We start from the raw sequence: 19,351 nt of genomic DNA, 5'->3' as shown, positions 1-19,351 counted from the left end.
AAATGCTTAATTCTTAATAATTGTTTTCTTTTTAAGGGTTAATTTGACAATTATTATTCCCCAGCTTCTGCTTGGAACCCTTCTTGATAACAAAGAACCACTTTGATCTTGGGTTATATACGTTTCTTTTTTCTAAACAACAGGTCAAAATATTGCATCAAATCCTTCAGTAAAAATGTCTTTCAAGAAATCTTCAAATAAATGTTTAAATAAATGATTAAATACAACATTTGTGATTTATATTTGTATGGATTTATCCATACCTCCATCCAAATATCCATGTCATGCTAATTATTTGTTTATTTTGGGCACAAAAAAAAGTCACAAGAAGCTGCTTCGTGGTTCTGAGCAAAATGGATTTAGAGGAAAGCCTGATTAATTGAGAGAGCTAATTGAAAGACTAACAAATTGTTTAGCCAATCATATTGAGAGACCAATGAAGAATGAGTGACGTACCACAGGAAATAGTTGAAATAACAGAAGCTGCTACTCATGCAACAGCTTAGCTGGTTGGATTAGAGCACAATGAAGAAAGAACTACAGGGTTTGGGTTTTTGGCGTGCTGCCCTTGCAGAGCTGATAGGGACAACTGTGTTTGTCTTTTGTGGCATTTCTGCAGCAATTGGGAATGGGAACAGCAGCTATCCTGATCAGGAAGTAAAGGTAGCATTAGCATTTGGGCTAGCTATCGCTGTCTTAGTTCAAAGTTTGGGCCATATCAGTGGAGCCCACCTGAATCCAGCTGTCACACTTGCTATGTTGGTTAGCTGCCAGATTAGCATGTGCAGGGCATTGTGGTACATTCTGGCTCAGGTGATTGGGGCTGTGATTGCTAGTGGCATTGTTCTGGGAGTGAGACCATCAGTAGTAGGTTCACTTGGGCTGAACAAGGTGAGTAACTCTACTTAATCTGACTAGTGTCACTAGCTGTAACTTCAAGACACTACAATAGTTCCATTGAATCAAATAGTAATTTGTCTGTGCTGCTTCCCCCCCCCCCCAAAAAAAAAGTGGTTTGACCTTGAACAGGGTGGGTGTGGCTTTAAGTGCTCCTTCTAACTGCCCCAATTTTTCAATCACCTGGATTATTGAACAAACTAAACCAAGCTTTATAAACCTGTTTTGGCAGCAGGGGTTTGGTTGAGGGTTACGTTGGTCAGCTGACTCTTCTTCCATCCACTGTTCAACCATACTCTTGCTGTCACATCTGGCTTCATGCTAGCTAAGCCCCCTTGCCAATATTATTCCTTTAGCCTCTGTGGTAGTCTTGTTCTAAGTGCAACAGCAGACCCCAAAATGGCCTGATTAAGGTTTTTGCCTCTCTCAAAATGCTGGATCATTCCTTGTGAATGGTATGAGGGGTAACTGGCCACTAGTGTTTAAACATCCAGCCCAGAGTGTTGGGCAAGATATTCTTGTGACTAGCAAAATCCCAGTGGTTAAAACCAACTGTTCATTCTGCAGCTGAATGGTGTCAGTCCAGGACAAGGCTTTGGAATTGAGTTTCTCCTCACACTCCAACTGGTGCTATGTGTCCTAGCAACAGTGGATAAAAGGAGGGACAACATAGCTGGTTCAGCTCCATTTGCCTGTGGGCTCTCTGTGGTTCTGGCTCACCTTGTAGGAGTAGGTCTTTGTTTTAGCTCAAAATGCTAATTTTTGGAAGCCTTCCATTTGAGGAATAGCCAGACACCTCACTGACCTAATCCAATTTGCCTAAACAGATTAGTTACACTGGATGTGGCATCAACCCTGCTCGATCTTTTGGCCCAGCTCTAGTCTCTGTGGAGTTTGAACACCACTGGGTGAGTGGCCTTGTTACTACAGAACTTGATCATGTGAACTTGGGAAGATTTAACACTTGCTTAATGGAACTTCCTTTTTAAATATGGAATGTGGTGCATCTGCCAAGTTCCTATAAATGAGCTGTTGCTATACAAATAACAATGGAATAAGTGCATTAACATAATTGACTTGCAGCTTGACTGTCAGCTGCTGTTTTATAGAAAACAAACACCTTGATTGATCAGAAGAAAAGGCTTCAGATGCCTCTCTCCCTTATCCTGACTAAGATTAAGGCTGAATGAGAACATGTACAGAACCCAACGCTTGGTGTGCTCCCTTTCCTTGTTCTCTCTAGGTGTTCTGGGCAGGGCCACTATGTGGTGGTGTTGTAGCTGCACTCCTCTATGACTTCATCCTGTTTCCTAAAGGTTCAGACTTTGTTGGCTGGCTCAAGGTTTTGTGCCATGGGACTGAAGCCTCAGGTGCAGAGAGTGAACCCCTCCTTGAGGGTGGTGCTCCTGCAGCTCAGTGGGACAAATCATGATGGCGTTTCAATTCCATGTGTGATGTAACTTTACAAATGCATGTATACATTAAAGACGCATATTTTCTAAATCTCTTTGAAGATGCATGTCTAATCTTTGTCTCTTGAAGAGTGGCAATTTAACTTTGCTTGGCTTTTTTTAAACTTTGCTAAATTGTTGGGCCCTGTTTCTGTGGGTGGTTGGTAACAAAGCAGGGCACATTGAGTCTAATAAGCAAAGGCTGTTACTTGGCTGGTTAGAGGAAGTAGTTGGGGATGCAGCTTATCTGAGTGAAATGACTGGCAGTATCTAAATGGTCATGATCAGAGCTGTTGGACTACTATAAATGCTAAGGAAGGGTGCTTCAGTTTCCTTTAGCATAGGGTTAATTGACTCCTTTTGGCAAGGAGGGAAGGTTCCTTACTGTCACAATATTTAAGAGCTGTGCCAGTTCTCATACTCACTAGACTATGGTCTCCCTTGGTCTTTATAAATCCATGCCTCTTTGACTACATGGCCTTTTCCACTGGCATCAAAGAAGTGGTTAGAGAAGGATGTAGGATGGTGTCACAAATCAGGCATTTAAATGTCTAAAATAAAAGGTCTCTTGTGTTGGCAGTCCTTGTTCCCCCTTGCAGTAAAACAATGCCTGATTGTGAATGTTATGGTAGTCCTTTTGGTGGCACTGCATCTTTTGGGAAAATGGAGGTCTCCAGCTGAATCACTTCCAGTGCATTTACAGTAAATCACCCTTCCTTTAACATGCACATAACTGCCTTTTTCCAGTTGGGATCTCAATATGCAGTTATAAAGCAGTGTCTACAGCAATTTCTTTTTACACTGCTTTTCTCAACCAGTGTGTTCAGTCACCATCTTGTATTATACACTAAATAAAATTGGCAAGCTGTGAAGTTACAGTAAATGTAGAAGGTTCAGTTTTTAATCACAAGTTGAAAACCTAGTGAAACCTTTAGAAGTGTTCTAACAAACTTCAACAATGACCTGTGAAATGTGGGGTAAAGAGATGAAAAATGCACTCACTGGGCACTTTATTAGGAACACCTACCTGCTGTTTTATACATCTAATCAGCCAATCTCTTGATGGCAACATGATTCATAATTGTGCAGATCCAACTCAAGAGCTTCAGTTAACGTCAAACATGAAAAATGGGGAGGGGAGTGTGATTGCTGTGATGTTCCCTTTGGAATGGGTTTTTGGTGCCAGATGGACTGGTTTGAGTACTTCACAAATTGCTGATCTCCCTGGGGTTTTCACACAAGTTTCTAGGGTTTACATGGAATAGTGTGAAAAAACAAAGCAAATGCATGTATGTGCAGAAACAAATGCCTTGTAGATAAAAGGTCAGAGGAAAATGGCCAGACTGGAGTTTCCCCCAAAAACATAGCACAAAGATCTTTGTTAAATGGTAGAGTGAGCAGCACAATGAACACTCTCCTAGTGAAGAGACTTTTGGGAACCCCCCCCCCCAGATTGGTCAAGCTGCCAGGAAGGAAATGGAAGGTGCCACCTTTGTCACGTGTGCACACAAGCATAGTTAAATTAGTCTTCTGTTTTCAACCCATCTGAAGCAGTGCGCGCATGCATACCCAGAGCAGTGGGCAGCCATGCTACAGCACCTGGGGTGCAGTTGGGGCTAAGGTGCCTTGCCCAAGGGCACTTCAGCCCAAGGCCACCCCACGTTAACCTTACTGCGTGTCTTTGAACTGTGGGGGAAATTGGTGCATCCAGACGAAACCCATGCGGACACGGGTAGAACATGCGAACTTGACACAGAAAAGCCCCCGTTGACCAATGGGCTTGAACCCAGAACTTTCTTGCTGTGAGGGGAAGGTGCGCACCACTGTGACACCCAAGTAGTAACTCATAGCAACTCTTTACAGGCATGGTGAGCAGAAATGCACATTGGGTTCCATTCCTGCAGCCAAGAACAGGAATTATAGAATCAAGAGCAAGTTCATATTAAAGTGGTCCATGAGTGCATTATTACAGTCTGAAGTAATGTGGAGCTGAGTAGATAAAGGATGTGACAGTTATTGTTCTGGAATATCTGAAACCAACAAAATGTGTGAAACCAGTGTTTTTTAAATTCCAAATGTGAGAATACACTGGTAAAGAACAAAAACAAAAGCCCTTGGGCTCTGACTTTCGGGGGCCCCTGGGCCAGGGGGCCCCAAGCAGTTGCCTGCCTTGCCTGTTTTCAAGCTGCGTGTCTGGTCAGTTATTGTTCTGGAACATCTGAATGTGAATGAGTCAGATCTCAATGCTGTAAGACAGAACAGGACAGAATGACAAGGTTAAGCACTGTAAATCATCAGTGTCCTCACACACATCTAAATATTTATAATTTCCTGTATGATTGCTGAGACGTGATTTTCAAAATAGGGCTCATTTTCTCAAAACATTGAACACAGTTCACAAAACCACAGACCCAAAGTGCAAAACTTCTCGTCTGTCCTGCAAAATGAAACATTGCATTCAAAACTACAAACACTTAACAAAATCAAACTTTTACACCAAATCAAATGGCACACACTTCATATTACCACATTGTTGTCCAACCAGCGGCACACGTTTCTCAATCAAAAGCAATTTTGGCTTTGGTGGGCTTTTCATCATAGTTCTGATGTAGAGAGAAACTGTTCAATTAGACAAATATGTGCAGAAACAAAACATTTTCCTTTTCTTCACAAATCAAACATTGAGCAGACACACTTATCCAGAGCGACATACAGTGAGCGCACACATACATACCCAGCACCTGGGGAACAGTTGGGGTTAGGTGCTTTGTCGGTCCAGGGAATCGAACCAGTGACCTTTTGGGACCATGGCTGTCTCGCTAACCTTTAGACCGTGGCTGCCCCACACAAATGCACAGCACATCCTCCATTATTGGAAAGATATTGCACTCATATACGGTGGTGCTTGAAAGTTTGTGAACCCTTTAGAATCTTCTATATTTTTGCATAAATATGATCTAAAACATATGATTTTCACACAAGTCCTAAAAGTAGATAAAGAGAACCCAGTTAAGTGAATGAGACAAAAATATTAAACTTGGTCATTTATTCATTGAGGAAAATGATCCAATATTGCATATCTGTGAGTGGCAAAAGTATGTGAACCTTTGCTTTCAGTATCTGGTGTGACCCTCTTGTACAGCAATAACTGCAATGAAACATTTCCGGTAACTGTTGATCAGTCCTGCACACCGGCTTGGAGGAATTTTAACCCATTTCTCCATCCAGAACAGCTTCAACTCTGGGATGTTGGTGGGTTTCCTCACGTGAACTGCTCGCTTCAGGTCCTTCCACAACATTTCGATTGGGTTAACGTCGGGACTTTGACTTGGCCATTCCAAAACATTATTCTTCTTGAACCATTCTTTGGTAGAACGACTTGTGTGCTTAGGGTCGTTGTCTTGCTGCATGACCCACCTTCTCTTGAGATTCAGTTTATGGACAGATGTCCTGACATTTTCCTTTAGAATTCGCTGATATAATTCAGAATTCATTGTTCCATCAATGCTGGCAAGCCATCCTGGCCAAGATGCAGCAAAACAGGCCCAAACCATGATAACTACTACCACCATGTTTCCCAGATGGGATAAGGTCCTTATGCTGGAATGCAGTGTTTTCCTTTCTCCAAACATAACGCTTCTCATTTGAACCAAAAAGTTCTATTTTGCCCTCATCTGTCCAAATTTTTTTTTCCAACAGCCTTCTGGCTTGTCCACGCGATCTTTAGCAAACTTCAGATGAGCAGCAATGTTCTTTTTGGAGAGCAGTGGCTTTCTCCTTGCAACCCTGCCATGCACACCATTGTTGTTCAGTGTTCTCCTGATGGTGGACTCATGAACATTAGCCAGTGTGAGACAGGCCTTCAGTTGCTTAGAAGTTACCCTGGAGTCCTTTGTGACCTCGCTGACTATTACATGCCTTGCTCTTGGAATGATCTTTGTCGGTCGACCACTCCTGGGGAGGGTAACAGTGGTCTTGAATTTCCTCCATTTGTACACAATCTGTCTGACTGTGGATTGGTGGAGTCCAAACTCTTTAGAGATGGTTTTGTAAACTTTTCCAGCCTGATGAGCATCAACAACGCTTTTTCTGAGGTCCTCAGAAATCTCCTCTGTTCATGCCATGATACACTTCCCCAAACACGTGTTGTGAAGATCAGACTTTGATAGATCCCTGTTCTTTCAATAAAACAGGGTGCCCACTCACACCTGATTGTCATCGCATTGATTGAAAACAACTGACTCTAATTTCACCTTCAAATTAACTGCTAGTCCTAGAGGTTCACATACTTTTGCCACTCACAGATATGTATTGTAATATTGAATCATTTTCCTCAATAAATAAATGACCAAGTATAATATTTTTGTCTCATTTGTTTAACTGGGTTCTCTTTATCTACGTTTAGGACTTGTGTGAAAATCTGATGTTGTTTTAGGCCATATTTATGCAGAAATATAGACAATTCTAAAGGGTTCACAAACTTTCAAGCACCACTGTAAAGATTCACTTGCACGGATTCGTGATCATTCTTGTCACCAAACTCCAGGAAATACGAAGGCGTGGGACGAGCATGTGTGTCAATGCCTGTTTCTCGACTTGGCTATATTTGGATATAATCTGTCAACATTTTATGCGAGAAAAGTGACTTTTATTTAATGAACCGGGTATCTATCCATCCGCCATGGCAGTCACTGAACGGGCTGAATTTCTCTGAGACTGTATTCCATTTGTGTTCTCGTACCTGTGTGCAGATTGTATAGACACACACAAACGAAATTATAAGGGTGCCAAAATTAATGGGGTTTGTAAACTGTATTAGAAAAAATAAATCCGTCACGAGTGTCGCTTGAACCATGATTAAAAAGTCTCCGCAAGGAGGAAACTTGATGATGGAAATTCCCGAGCAGTGTTCTTAGGAAAAGTGATCGGTTACTCATTTCCCAGTGTCCTTTGCACGGTGCAGTGCACTGCACAGTTATTGTTGTTGTTGTCCCTTTCCTGAGAGATAAATTTGAAGGCTGGGACTGAATGTTCACTGACTTTTATTCCGTCAACCAGTCTTCGTCACCACACATTTATATAGAGATTCACTTGTGTGGATTCGTGACCCTTCGTGTCACCAAACTCCAGGAAATGCAAAGGCATGGAGCAAGCATTAATGGGCGGAAATGTATTGGGGATGCCCTTTTCTCAACCTGGGTGCAATTTGGAGACAATCTGTCAACATTTCATACAAGAAAAGTGACTTATTTAATAAACCGGGCATTGATCCAGCTGCCATGGTAGCAGCTGAAAGGGCTGAATTTCTCTGAGAATGTATTCCATTCGTGTTCTGTTTAACATGTTGTGGATTATTTCTGTTGAAATGCCAAAAATGCCTTGAAAAAACTTGAAATATGAAACAATTGATATTCCACTTACATTGTGCGTGCTCTGCATTGTAATGTAATGCTCTCAATATCATTGACACTATGTGTAATTATAAGGCTAATGGCATATGTTCTCCAATAAATTGACAGTATAGATTGGTCTCCTATCTTTGGCCTCCTCTGCTGCTTCCATGCTTTCTACGGTGAAAATGACAAAAACCTATGACAGCAGCGGTCTCAAAAGTAGCTGGTCACCGGCGGCAAATCGCCGGCTATGGCTTGTTATGCCGCCGGCTATTGTCAGTCGAGTCACAAAATTTAATATTAAATATTTCTGACAGCAAAAAAAGTTGTGAACGTAAATTACATCCACTATGTCATGTATGTCCGTTGCCGCGTCAACTGTGTTTACATCCTCAACATGAGTGCAGCCATTACTGCCGCCTGTGTTGCCAGATTGTTTACATCTTCGACATGAGTGCAGCCATTACTGCCCCTGTGTTGCCAGATTGCGTTTTCCCGCCCAATTTGGGTGGTTTTAAGTGCATTTTGGCGGGTTTTGAACATATTTTGGGCTGTAAAACGTCAGCAGTATCTGGCAACATATTTTTTTACTTAATACAAGAAATTAATGGATGCCAACATTTTTGCCAAAATGGTATTTTATTTTCCATTGTTTAGGCAGCTTCAGCATCATCTGTGAGATTCTGTTCAAATTGTTTTTTTTTCTTCTATGAAGCCTGAGCCATTTATTTTATTAGTTTATAATTATTGTTTAATTTAGTCTTCAGGAGAGACTGACTGCACACAGTACTAGTATTAATAGTTTTTTTTTTCTTACATGAAAGCTGAGGCATTTATATTATTTTAAGGTAACTTCATGTTGTGCTGTGAGGTTCTCTGCACTTTAACTCTTGAACGAACAGGTGCATTTGGATAAGTAAAGCCTATTTTTCTGCATTTTTATAGTCCTGGTAATCTTTTATATTGGTAAAGTTGTTTATAGGACCATTTCTCAGTGTCTGATTTTTAATCAATAGTTTTTCAGTAATAACTTAATATTTAACACATCACTCAATTTTAAACAACCCCCGCGCCTCCCCCATGGCTTGCCCCCATAGTCTCCAAAATTTCTGTGGGAAACACTGGCGTGCATAACAACGCTAATCAAGCTTAAGCTAGACGACCCGCCTCAAATACCCGTCCCGGGTAAATGTTATCCCAATTTTAGATGGCCTGTTCCAAACCATCCCGCCCCATGAAAAATTCGTACTTGCATCTATCTATCTATCCATCCATCCATCCATCCCTGCACGCTTTGCATGCATTATGTCTGCCGCTGGCAGACATTTTACCATTTTGCACCCTGCTGTAAATTATTTGTACCCTGCTATTCTCCCAAACTTTGAAGTCCCTGTGACAGGTCAGCAGACTGATCTGCTTTTTTTTTTTTTAATGCCATAATAAGCTTTTTGACAGACAATGTGATTAACCTTCCAGAAAAATATCATGGAAAAATCTAGGTAACTGACCATTCATGATGGCTGCATGACCGCATACAAAAATGCTGTCGGGAGGGGCCTTGTGTTCCTTAAACACTTTCCTAGTTTTGAATGCAGTGCTTCATTTTGCAGGATATATAAGGAGTTCTGCACTTTGTGTGTGGTTTTGTGAACTGTGTAAAGTCAAATTTCAAATGTCTTCATTTAAAATTCAGAACTGAAAATAATTTCATGCAAATAAACAAGGGCGGACCAAATATTTCCTTTTGGTAACTGAAAGCAAGATTCGGGTGAGGGGTTCAAGAGATTGTGCGCGCATGGGTGTGTATAGAAACAGTCAGTAACTCACTGTAATTTCTCCAGTGTGCAGTGTAGATCCTTCAGTAGATCAGAGAGCAGCTTTATTCCTGACTGTCCTGGATTATTGGAGTTCAGATTCAGTTCTCTCAGGGGTGATGAGGGTTTTGACCTCAGAGCTGAAACCAGAGCAGCAAAACCTTCACCTGTAACACTGCAGTTTGACAACCTACAGAGAAAAACATCTCACAGTTACAGCATAAATCATTCAGCTTTACTACACAACACACACAATCTTTACATACAGTACACTGTCTGTGTGTGTGTGTACCTCAGTTTCTCCAGTGTACAGCATGGATTCTCCAGTGCAGCAGAGAGCAGCTTCACTCCTGAATCCTGCAGGTAAATTCCACTCAGGTTCAGTTCTCTCAGACTGGGGGAATTTGAGCTGAGAACTGAGGAGAGAACTCTACAGTTTTCCTCTGTCAGATTACAGTCCCACAGACTGGAATAGAAATGATGAAATATCAGATCATTGATCTCAAACATAGCCAAAATACAGCTAAACTTTAGCATGTAACAGAAATGTTTGTGTTCCTCTCACACACACAAATCAGAGGACAGCATGCTACATCACATTTACAGGAGCAGCAACATCTTTCTTATTTATTAAGACCTTTTTTTTTTTTTAAGAACACCATGAGCTTATATACATATTAGCTCTGCCTCTTCCTCACAACCTACTTTATTCAGCTCCTGGTCCAAGCGCTGGTCCTCTCCTGCTTGGAGACACTGGGGTTAACACCATTTGATGTGCACAACATGCCTACCACTTTAAAAGTCCATTTTTTTTTTTTTTTTTTACTTTTTAAAAAAAAAAATTAATTGTGACACAAGCAATAATTAAGTTGTCTGTGAAGGTTCTCAGTCATCCAGGTCATCGTAGTCCATAGGTGCTAAGGAAGGCAGCTGATCTTGCTTGAAATCTTTGAAGACATTTCACCTCTCATCCAAAAGGCTTTATCAGTTCTGTCTGACTAGTGGGGAGTTTTAGGTACTTATCCTCTAGTGGACCAAAAGCAACCCTAAGAAGAGTCGTTGAGGTCACATGGGTCATTGACCCTCTCAGCCATCCTGTAGGTTGTTAGGGTCACAGAAGGCTGAGAGTGAACGGCGTTAACAGCCTAGAGGGTCAGTAGGGTTATCTGTGGGTCATTGGCTTTCTCTGCCATCAGAGAAACCCTACCCTTTAAGGATTTCAAGCAAGTCCAGTTGCCTTCTTCAGCACCCACAGATTAGAAATAATTAAGATTTAAAAAAAAAAACAGAAATCTTCAGTGTGCATAGGTACTTAACACCCCCGCCCAAGTCAATACTTTGGAGAGCCACCTTTCACAGCAATTACAGCTGCAAATCTCTTGGGGTATGTATCTATTAGCTTAGCACATCTAGTCACTGGGATTTTTGCCCATTCCTCAAGGCAAAACTGCTCCAACTCCTTCAAGTTAGATGGTTTGCGTTGGTGTCCAGCAAACTTCAGGTTCTGCCACAGATTCTCAATTAGATTGAGGTCTGGGCTTTGATTAGGCCATTTCAAGACATTTAAATATCTCCTTTTAAACTACAGTTTACACTACACTACTTTAAGCTACACGTAATTCAATTTTGATTCTTGCAATACATTTAAAAAAATGTTGGGATGTTAAAGCATTTACCACTTTGTAATATTTCTATTCGTTCTCACAACATTCCAGTGTAGCTTTAGCAGTACGTTCCGGGTCATTGTCCTGCTGGAATGTGAACCTTCATCCCAGTCTCAAACATATGACATATGAAGTGAATTGTCTGGACCAGCTCTTATTTAGGCGTTTCATATGAAAGGGGGTGAATACCTATGCACACTCCAGATTTCTGTTTTTCTTCTTAATTATCGTTTGTGTCACAATAAAACAACAATTTTCATCTTTAAAGTGGTAGGCATATTGTGTAAATCAAATCGTGCTAACCCTCCAAAAATCCATTTTAATTCCATCTTGTAATGCCACAAAACAGGCCAAACACAAAGGGCGGTGAATACTTTTGCAAGACACTGTATATTGGGATTTTAGAGAGACATATTCCTCAAGGCAATGTCTCTTCCTGGGAAGACCATGCGTATTTCAGCAGGACAATGCCAGGTCTCATTCTGCATGGGCTACAACAGTATGGCTTTGTAGGCACAGAGTGTATGTGCTTGACTGGCCTGCTGCCAGTCCGGATCTGTCTCCTATTGAAAATATATGGTGAATTATGAAGAGGAGAATCAGACAACCGCGACCACAACCTTTTGAGCAGCTGAAGATTGTAACACCTGTGTCTGTGCCAACTTTTTTTTTTTAGTGTGTTGCAGGCATCAAATTTTAACTTTGTTTATAATTCCAAAATACAGGTAAGTTGGCCAGTAAATGTATTGAAAATCTTTTCTTTGTATGCTTTTCTCAGTTAAATAAAGGTTCACGTGAATTAACAAATGACAGATTTTTGTTATTATTGCATGTTTGAAAATATCCCAACTTTTCTGGAAATTGGGTTAGTATAAAAGCAAATGTTTTCTCTCTGTGAACAAAACAGATACTCTTGTGTGACCTCAGGGTTTAAAATGGAGATAAAATAATTTACAGAGACAATATCATGTAAACTCCTCCACAGGAGGTCAGCAACTTTTTTGGTCAGTGGTGGTTTGCACAGTGCCCTCCATTCTGGTTTGATAATATCATTAAGACTAAGTACATTTTGCCATGGGGTGTCCACCCTTCCACTCAGGTTTACCTTGTAATAATCATAATTTATTAACTTGTATAGCGCAATTTATGTCCAATGATTAAAAGCACTTTACAATGTCAAAAATATAGATCAGTAAAACCAATAATCCAAAAATACAATAGCTAAAATATAATTAATCATACAATAAAAGATACATTGAAATAAAATATAGTACCACCAGAAATAATAAAATTCATAATAAAAATCAAAATGCAGCCGTAAACAAATGTCTTCAACTTGCATTTAAAAACACAGTGATTTAATTTCACAGAGACGGGGAGGAATGCTGTTCCATAAAGTTGGTGCAGCATACAGTGGTGCTAAAGTTTGTGAACCCTTTAGAATTTTCTATATTTTTGCATAAATATGACCTCAAACGTCATCAGATTTTCACACAAGTCCTAAAAGTAGATAAAGAGAACGCAGTTAAACAAATGAAATAAAAAATATTATACTTGGTCATATGTATTGAGGAAAATGATCCAATATTACATATCTGTGAGTGGCAAAAGTATGTGAACATCTAGGTTTAGCAGTTAATTTGAAAGTGAAAATAGAGTCAGGTGTTTTTAATCAATGGGATGACAATCAGGTGTGAGTGGGCACCCTGTTTTATTGAAAGGACAGAGATCTATCAAAGTCTGATCTTCACATCACGTTTGTGGAAGTGTATCATGGCACGAACAAAGGAGATTTCTGAGGACCTCAGAAAAAGCATTGTTGATGCTCAACAGGCTGGAAAAGGCTACAAAACCATCTCTAAATAGTTTGGACTCCAATAATCCACAGTCAGACAGATTGTGTACAAATGGAGGAAATTCAAGACCATTGTTACCCTCCCCAGGAGTGGTCGACCAACAAAGATCACTCCAAGAGGAAGGCATGTAATAGTCAGCAAGGTCACAAAGGACCCCAGGGTAACTTCTAAGCAACTGAAGGCCTCTCTCACATTGGCTAATGTTCATGAGTCCACCATCAGGAGAACACTGAACAACAATGGTGTGCATGGCAGGGTTGCAAGGAGAAAGCCACTGCTCTCCAAAAATAATATTGCTGCTCGTCTGCAGTTTGCTAAAGATCATGTGGACAAGCCAGAAGGCTGTTGGAAAAATGTTTTGTGGACGGATGAGAGCAAAATAGAACTTTTTGGTTTAAATGAGAAGCATTATGTTTGGAGAAAGGAAAACACTGCATTCCAGCATAAGGACCTTATCCCATCTGGGAAACATGGTGGTGGTAGTTGTCATGGTTTGGGCCTGTTTTGCTGCATCTGGGCCAGGATGGCTTGGCAGCATTGATGGAACAATGAATTCTGTATTATACCAGCGAATTCTAAAGGAAAATGTCAGGACATATGCCAATGAACTGAATCTCAAGAGAAGGTGGGTCATGCAGCAAGACCACGACCCTAAGCACACAAGTCGTTCTACCAAAGAATGGTTAAAGACGAATTAAGTTAATGTTTTGGAATGGCCAAGTCAAAGTCCTGACCTTAATCCAACCGAAATGTTGTGGAAGGACCTGAAGCGAGCAGTTCATGTGAGGAAACCCACCAACATCCCAGAGTTGAAGCTGTTCTGTACGGAGGCATGTGCTAAAATTCCTCCATGCCGGTGTGCAGGACTGATCAACAGTCACCGGAAATGTTTAGTTGCAGTTATTGCTGCACATGGGGGTCACACCAGATACTGAATGCAAAGGTTCACATACTTTTGCCACTTACAGATATGTAATATTGGATCATTTTCCTCAATACATCAATGACCATGTATAATATTTTTGTCTCATTCGCTTAACTGGGTTCTCTTTATCTACTTTTAGGACTTGTGTGAAAATCTGATGATATTTTAGGTCATATTAATGAAGAAATATAAAAAATCCGAAAGGGTTCACGAACTTTCAAGAACCACTGTGAGTAAAGGAACTAGCACTCTGTGTTTTATGCATGATTTCCTGAGGACCTTCTAACATTGAACTGTTATTAGGTCGTAAACAGTATGAGCTCTTTTGCTTAATACTAATTAGGTCATTAACGTATGACGGAGCCAGTCCATGAATAGCTTTAAGAGTAACAACAAGAATCTTAAAAGAAATTCTATGCATAACAGGCAGCCAGTGAAGTTCATAAAATGCCGTAGTTATGTGAGAATACTCGGGTATGTCCATGATCAATCTTGCAGCAGCAGCATTCTGTACATGCTGTAACTTAGTGATCTGTACATTCCAAAGTCCACACATTAAACTATTACAGTAATCAAGACGAGATGTAATAAAAGCATGGACAAGTGTTCACAGACTTTCCCAAGACAAATACTTCTTAATTCTCTTAATATCATACAAATAAAAAATAAATGCACTGCCACATGCCTTTGTAATATGCATTGACACAGACATTTTATCATCAAAACAGACACCTAAATTCCAGGCACTGGTAACAGGACTAATATGATTTTCACCGACACACAAACTACAATTCAGATCTATCTTACTAAGATGGTACGTAGACCCAATCAGGAACACTTCAGTTTTGTCATCATTTAATAAGAGCCTGTCACTAGTCATCCACCTACGAATATCTGCAATACATACTCCCATTGCCCTCATTTCAGCATCTTGATTTATCTCACCATCTGGCTTAAAACTTAGGTAAATCTGAATATCATCTGCAGAGCAATGGACTACCAGGAGATGTTTCTCTATAACATCAAATAGCCTTGACATGTAGACAATAAACAGAAGGGGTCCCAAACAGGAATCCTGAAGCACCCCACATGCAAGGCTTAAATATCTAGAGAGTATTCCCCGAATGGAAATCTGATGAATTCTGTTTGACCAATATGCATTGAACCACCTTGTTAAGAAGATTTAACAGGCAAAAGACTACAGTTCTGCTTGCTAACTGGACCAGCCCCTGCCCCGCTGCCTCATTGGGCAGGAATCCAGTGTAGACCATCCCAGAAGAAGTCCACTACCTGAGCCTGGGGTTTTGCTCAAAGATTTTGCTCATAGTCCCAAAGTTCATTTCCCCTTGCCTCTGCAATCCAAGAGGTGGCCACCACACCTGTCTAGGTCTGGAGCTATGCTCAGCTGGGGAAAAATTTCCTTCTCTGCAGGACCAGTCTCATTGGCTTCATAGTCCTTCAGCTGAGCTCCCTCCTCAGATGTTAGGGTGGACCTCCAGCGATGTAATAACTGATTGACAATAAGCAGAGATCACAGTCCCGTGCATGCTGCCAGGTCTTCTACCCATGATAGGTTTGTCCCCGTGATGTTTACCAGCTACTGGAGTGTTACTATCCCTGAGGAATCCAGAACCCTGGACAATGTGGGAGTGGTTACACCAGAAATGTCCAAATGCCCACCATGAACCACGGGCTCTTCCAGCAGCCAGTGTAACATTCTACACTGATTTAAAAAATAAAAATCCATATTTTAAAAAGTCAATGATGAAAAAGTGTAAACCAGCAGTGTCCAGTGTTCTTGTGTCCATTAAAACAGAGTTCTGTTCAGCCCCAGTCCTCCCACCATGCATAGCACTCCACAGGCTGCTGTTTTCCATACTACATTCATGGGTGCAGTGAGGAGTCTCTGGATGAACTGGAGGCAAAAACACACTTGAAGCTGATCAAATTCTCTTTTCTGGTCTTCTAAGATGCCTTCTAATTGCCCCCAGTTGAAACATCATTGATTTAACCTCGATGCTGCCTATTTCCCATAAATCTGTGCATTAGCTCCCAAAAGCAAAAGGAAAAAAAAAAAAGATGGTGGACCAAACTTCATTGAAACATGATTTTGTATACAAATATAATTTTTTTGGCTTTGTTTTTGCTTAGAAAAAAAAGTTAATATGAAATAAACATTGTAACCCCACATTTATTTAAATTTTTTGAATGGAAGCAAATAAATTAGCTTGATATGATTTGTGAGGCATCAGTTACCTAACTAGCTAGATCTTTGGTTTAGTTATACAGCATTACCATAAATGCTATCCTAAATGGTCATTTGGAAATCCTTAGAAGATGCCTCCAGCTGAAAGTCCTGCCTGACAAGATGCCTTTTTATTGTGGCTGTGAGGCAACAAGACAGTAACCTTAATTTCAAATGCAGACAATGTGTCAAAGAAATATTAAGCGTGTGTGCACGGGTCAGAAAAAGGTTCCAGTATTATTTTTCCAGTGAACCCTTGAAGAAGATTTATTTTTCCTCAGAGTGTGTGTATTAGCTGTGTAAGTGTGAAGTACAAATCTCATTTCATCTCATTATCTCTAGTCGCTTTATCCTGTTCTACAGGGTCGCAGGCAAGCTGGAACCTATCCCAGCTGACTACGGGCGAATGGCGGGGTACACCCTGGACAAGTCGCCAGGTCATCACAGGGCTGACACATAGACACAGACAACCATTCACACTCACATTCACACCTACGGTCAATTTAGAGTCACCAGTTAACCTAACCTGCATGTCTTTGGACTGTGGAGGAAACCGGAGCACCCGGAGGAAACCCACGTGGACACGGGGAGAACATGCAAACTCTGCACAGAAAGGCCCTCGCCGGCCGCAGGGCTTGAACCCGGACCTTCTTGCTGTGAGGCGACAGCGCTAACCACTACACCACCGTGCCACCCTGTCTTTCAAGAAATCTTCAAATAAATGTTTAAATAAATTATTAAATACAGCATTTGTGATTTATATTTGTATGGATTTATCCATGTCATGCTAATTATTTGTTTATTTTGGGCACAAAAAAAGTCACAAGGAGCTGCTTAGTTATTCTGAGCGAAATGGATTTGCAGGAAAGCCTGATTAATTGAGAGAGCTAATTGAAAGACTAACAAATTGTTTAGCCAATCATATTGAAAGACCAATGAAGAATGAGTGACATACCACAAGAAATAGTTGAAATAACAGAAGCTGCTGCTCATGCAACAGCTTAGCTGGTTGGATTAGGGCACAATGAAGCAAGAACTACAGGGTTTGGGTTTTTGGCGTGCTGCCCTTGCAGAGTTGATAGGGACAACTGTGTTTGTCTTTTGTGGTATTTCTGCAGCAATTGGGAATGGGAACAGCAGCTATCCAGATCAGGAAGTAAAGGTAGCATTAGCCTTTGGGCTAGCCATTGCTGTCTTGGTTCAAAGTTTAGGCCCTATCAGTGGAGCCCACCTGAATCCAGCTGTCACGCTTGCTATGTTGGTTAGCTGCCAGATTAGCATGTGCAGGGCATTGTGGTACATTCTGGCTCAGGTGACTGGGGCTGTGATTGCTAGTGGCATTGTTCTGGGAGTGAGACCATCAGTAGTAAATTCGTTTGGGCTGAACAAGGTGAGTAACTCTATACTTAATCTGACTAGTGTCACTAGCTGTAACTTCAAGACACTGTACAGTAGTTCCATTGAATCAAATAGTAATTTGCCTGTGCTGCTTCCCCCCCCCCCCCCCCCCAAAAAAAAGTGGTTTGACCTTGAACAGGGTGGGTGTGGCTTTAAGTGCTCCTTCTAACTGCCCTAATTTTTCAATCACCTGGATTATTGAACAAACTAAACCAAGCTTTATAAACCTGTTATGGCAGCAGGGGTTTGGTTGAGGGTTACTTTGTTCAACTGACTCCTCTTCCATCCACTGTTCAACCATACTCTTGCTGTCACATCTGGCTTCATGCTCGCTAAGCCCCCCTGCCAATATTATTCCTTTAGCCTCTGTGGTAGTCTTGTTCTAAGTGCAACAGCAGGCCACTGAAATGGCCTGATTAAGGTTTTTGCCTCTCTCAAAATGCTGGATCATTCCTTGTGAATGGTGTGAGGGGTAATTGGCCACTAGTGTTTAAACATCCAGCCCAGAGTGTTGGGCAAGATATTCTTGTGACTAGCAAAATCCTAGTGGTTAAAACTAACTGTTCATTCTGCAGCTGAATGGTGTCAGTCCAGGACAAGGCTTTGGAATTGAGTTTCTCCTCACACTCCAACTGGTGCTATGTGTCCTAGCAACAGTGGATAAAAGGAGGGACAACATAGCTGGTTCAGCTCCATTTGCCTGTGGGCTCTCTGTGGTTCTGGCTCACCTTGTAGGAGTAGGTCTTTGTTTTAGCTCAAAATGCTAATTTTTGGAAGCCTTCCATTTGAGGAATAGCCAGACACCTCACTGACCTAATCCAATTTGTCTAAACAGATTAGTTACACTGGATGTGGCATCAACCCTGCTCGATCTTTTGGCCCAGCTCTAGTCTCTGTGGAGTTTGAACACCACTGGGTGAGTGGCCTTGTTACTACAGAACTTGATCATGTGAACTTGGAAAGATTTAACACTTGCTTAATGGAACTTCCTTTTTAAATATGGAATGTGGTGCATCTGCCATAAGTTCCTAGAAATGAGCTGTTGCTATACAAATGGCAATGGAATAAGTGCATTAACATAATTTACTTGCAGCTTGACTGTCAGCTGCTGTCTTATAGAAAATCAACACCTGGATTGATTGGTCAGAGGAAAAGGCTTCAGATGCCTCTCTCCCCTTATCCTGACTAAGATTAAGGCTGAATGAGAACATGTACAGAACCCAACGCTTGGTGTGCTCCCTTTCCTTGTTCTTTCTAGGTGTTCTGGGCAGGGCCACTATGTGGTGGTGTTGTAGCTGCACTCCTCTATGACTTCGTCCTGTTTCCTAAAGGTTCAGACTTTGTTGGCTGGCTCAAGGTTTTGTGCCATGGGACTGAAGTGTCAGGTGCAGAGAGTGAACCCCTCCTTGAGGATGGCGCTCCTGCCGCTCAGTGGGACAAATCATGATGGTGTTTCAATTCCATGTGTGGTGTAACTTTACAAATGCATGTGTACATTAAATGTGTTTTCTAAGTCTTTTTGAAGATGCATGTCTAATCTTTGTCTCTCTTGAGAAAAGTGGCAATTTAACTTTGCTTTTTTTTTTTTTTTTTAAGCTTTGCTAAATTATTGGGCCCTGTTTCTGTGGGTGGTTGGTAACCAAGCGGTGCACATTGAGCCTTATGAGCAAAGGCTATTACTTGGCTGGTTAGAGGAAGTAGTTGGGGA

The 19,351-nt window shown here is 41.2% G+C and overlaps 2 protein-coding genes across 2 annotated transcripts; both read left to right on the top strand.

Annotated features, from left to right (window-relative positions):
* Positions 1-525: 525 nt before the first annotated feature.
* LOC132887178 (aquaporin-1-like) lies at positions 526-2,329 on the top strand. Its single transcript, XM_060922652.1, has 4 exons — positions 526-891; positions 1,465-1,626; positions 1,725-1,805; positions 2,141-2,329. The coding sequence occupies exons 1-4, from the start codon at positions 526-528 to the stop codon at positions 2,327-2,329; spliced, it is 798 nt and encodes a 265-aa protein (XP_060778635.1).
* A 14,940-nt stretch (positions 2,330-17,269) lies between these two features.
* On the top strand, positions 17,270-19,090 carry LOC132887183 (aquaporin-1-like). Its single transcript, XM_060922657.1, has 4 exons — positions 17,270-17,635; positions 18,219-18,380; positions 18,479-18,559; positions 18,902-19,090. The coding sequence occupies exons 1-4, from the start codon at positions 17,270-17,272 to the stop codon at positions 19,088-19,090; spliced, it is 798 nt and encodes a 265-aa protein (XP_060778640.1).
* The last annotated feature ends 261 nt before the right edge of the window (positions 19,091-19,351 follow it).

The sequence above is a fragment of the Neoarius graeffei genome, chromosome 5, assembly GCF_027579695.1.
Source record: "Neoarius graeffei isolate fNeoGra1 chromosome 5, fNeoGra1.pri, whole genome shotgun sequence".
NCBI lineage: Eukaryota > Metazoa > Chordata > Actinopteri > Siluriformes > Ariidae > Neoarius > Neoarius graeffei.
This window is presented reverse-complemented; position numbering and strand designations above follow the sequence as displayed.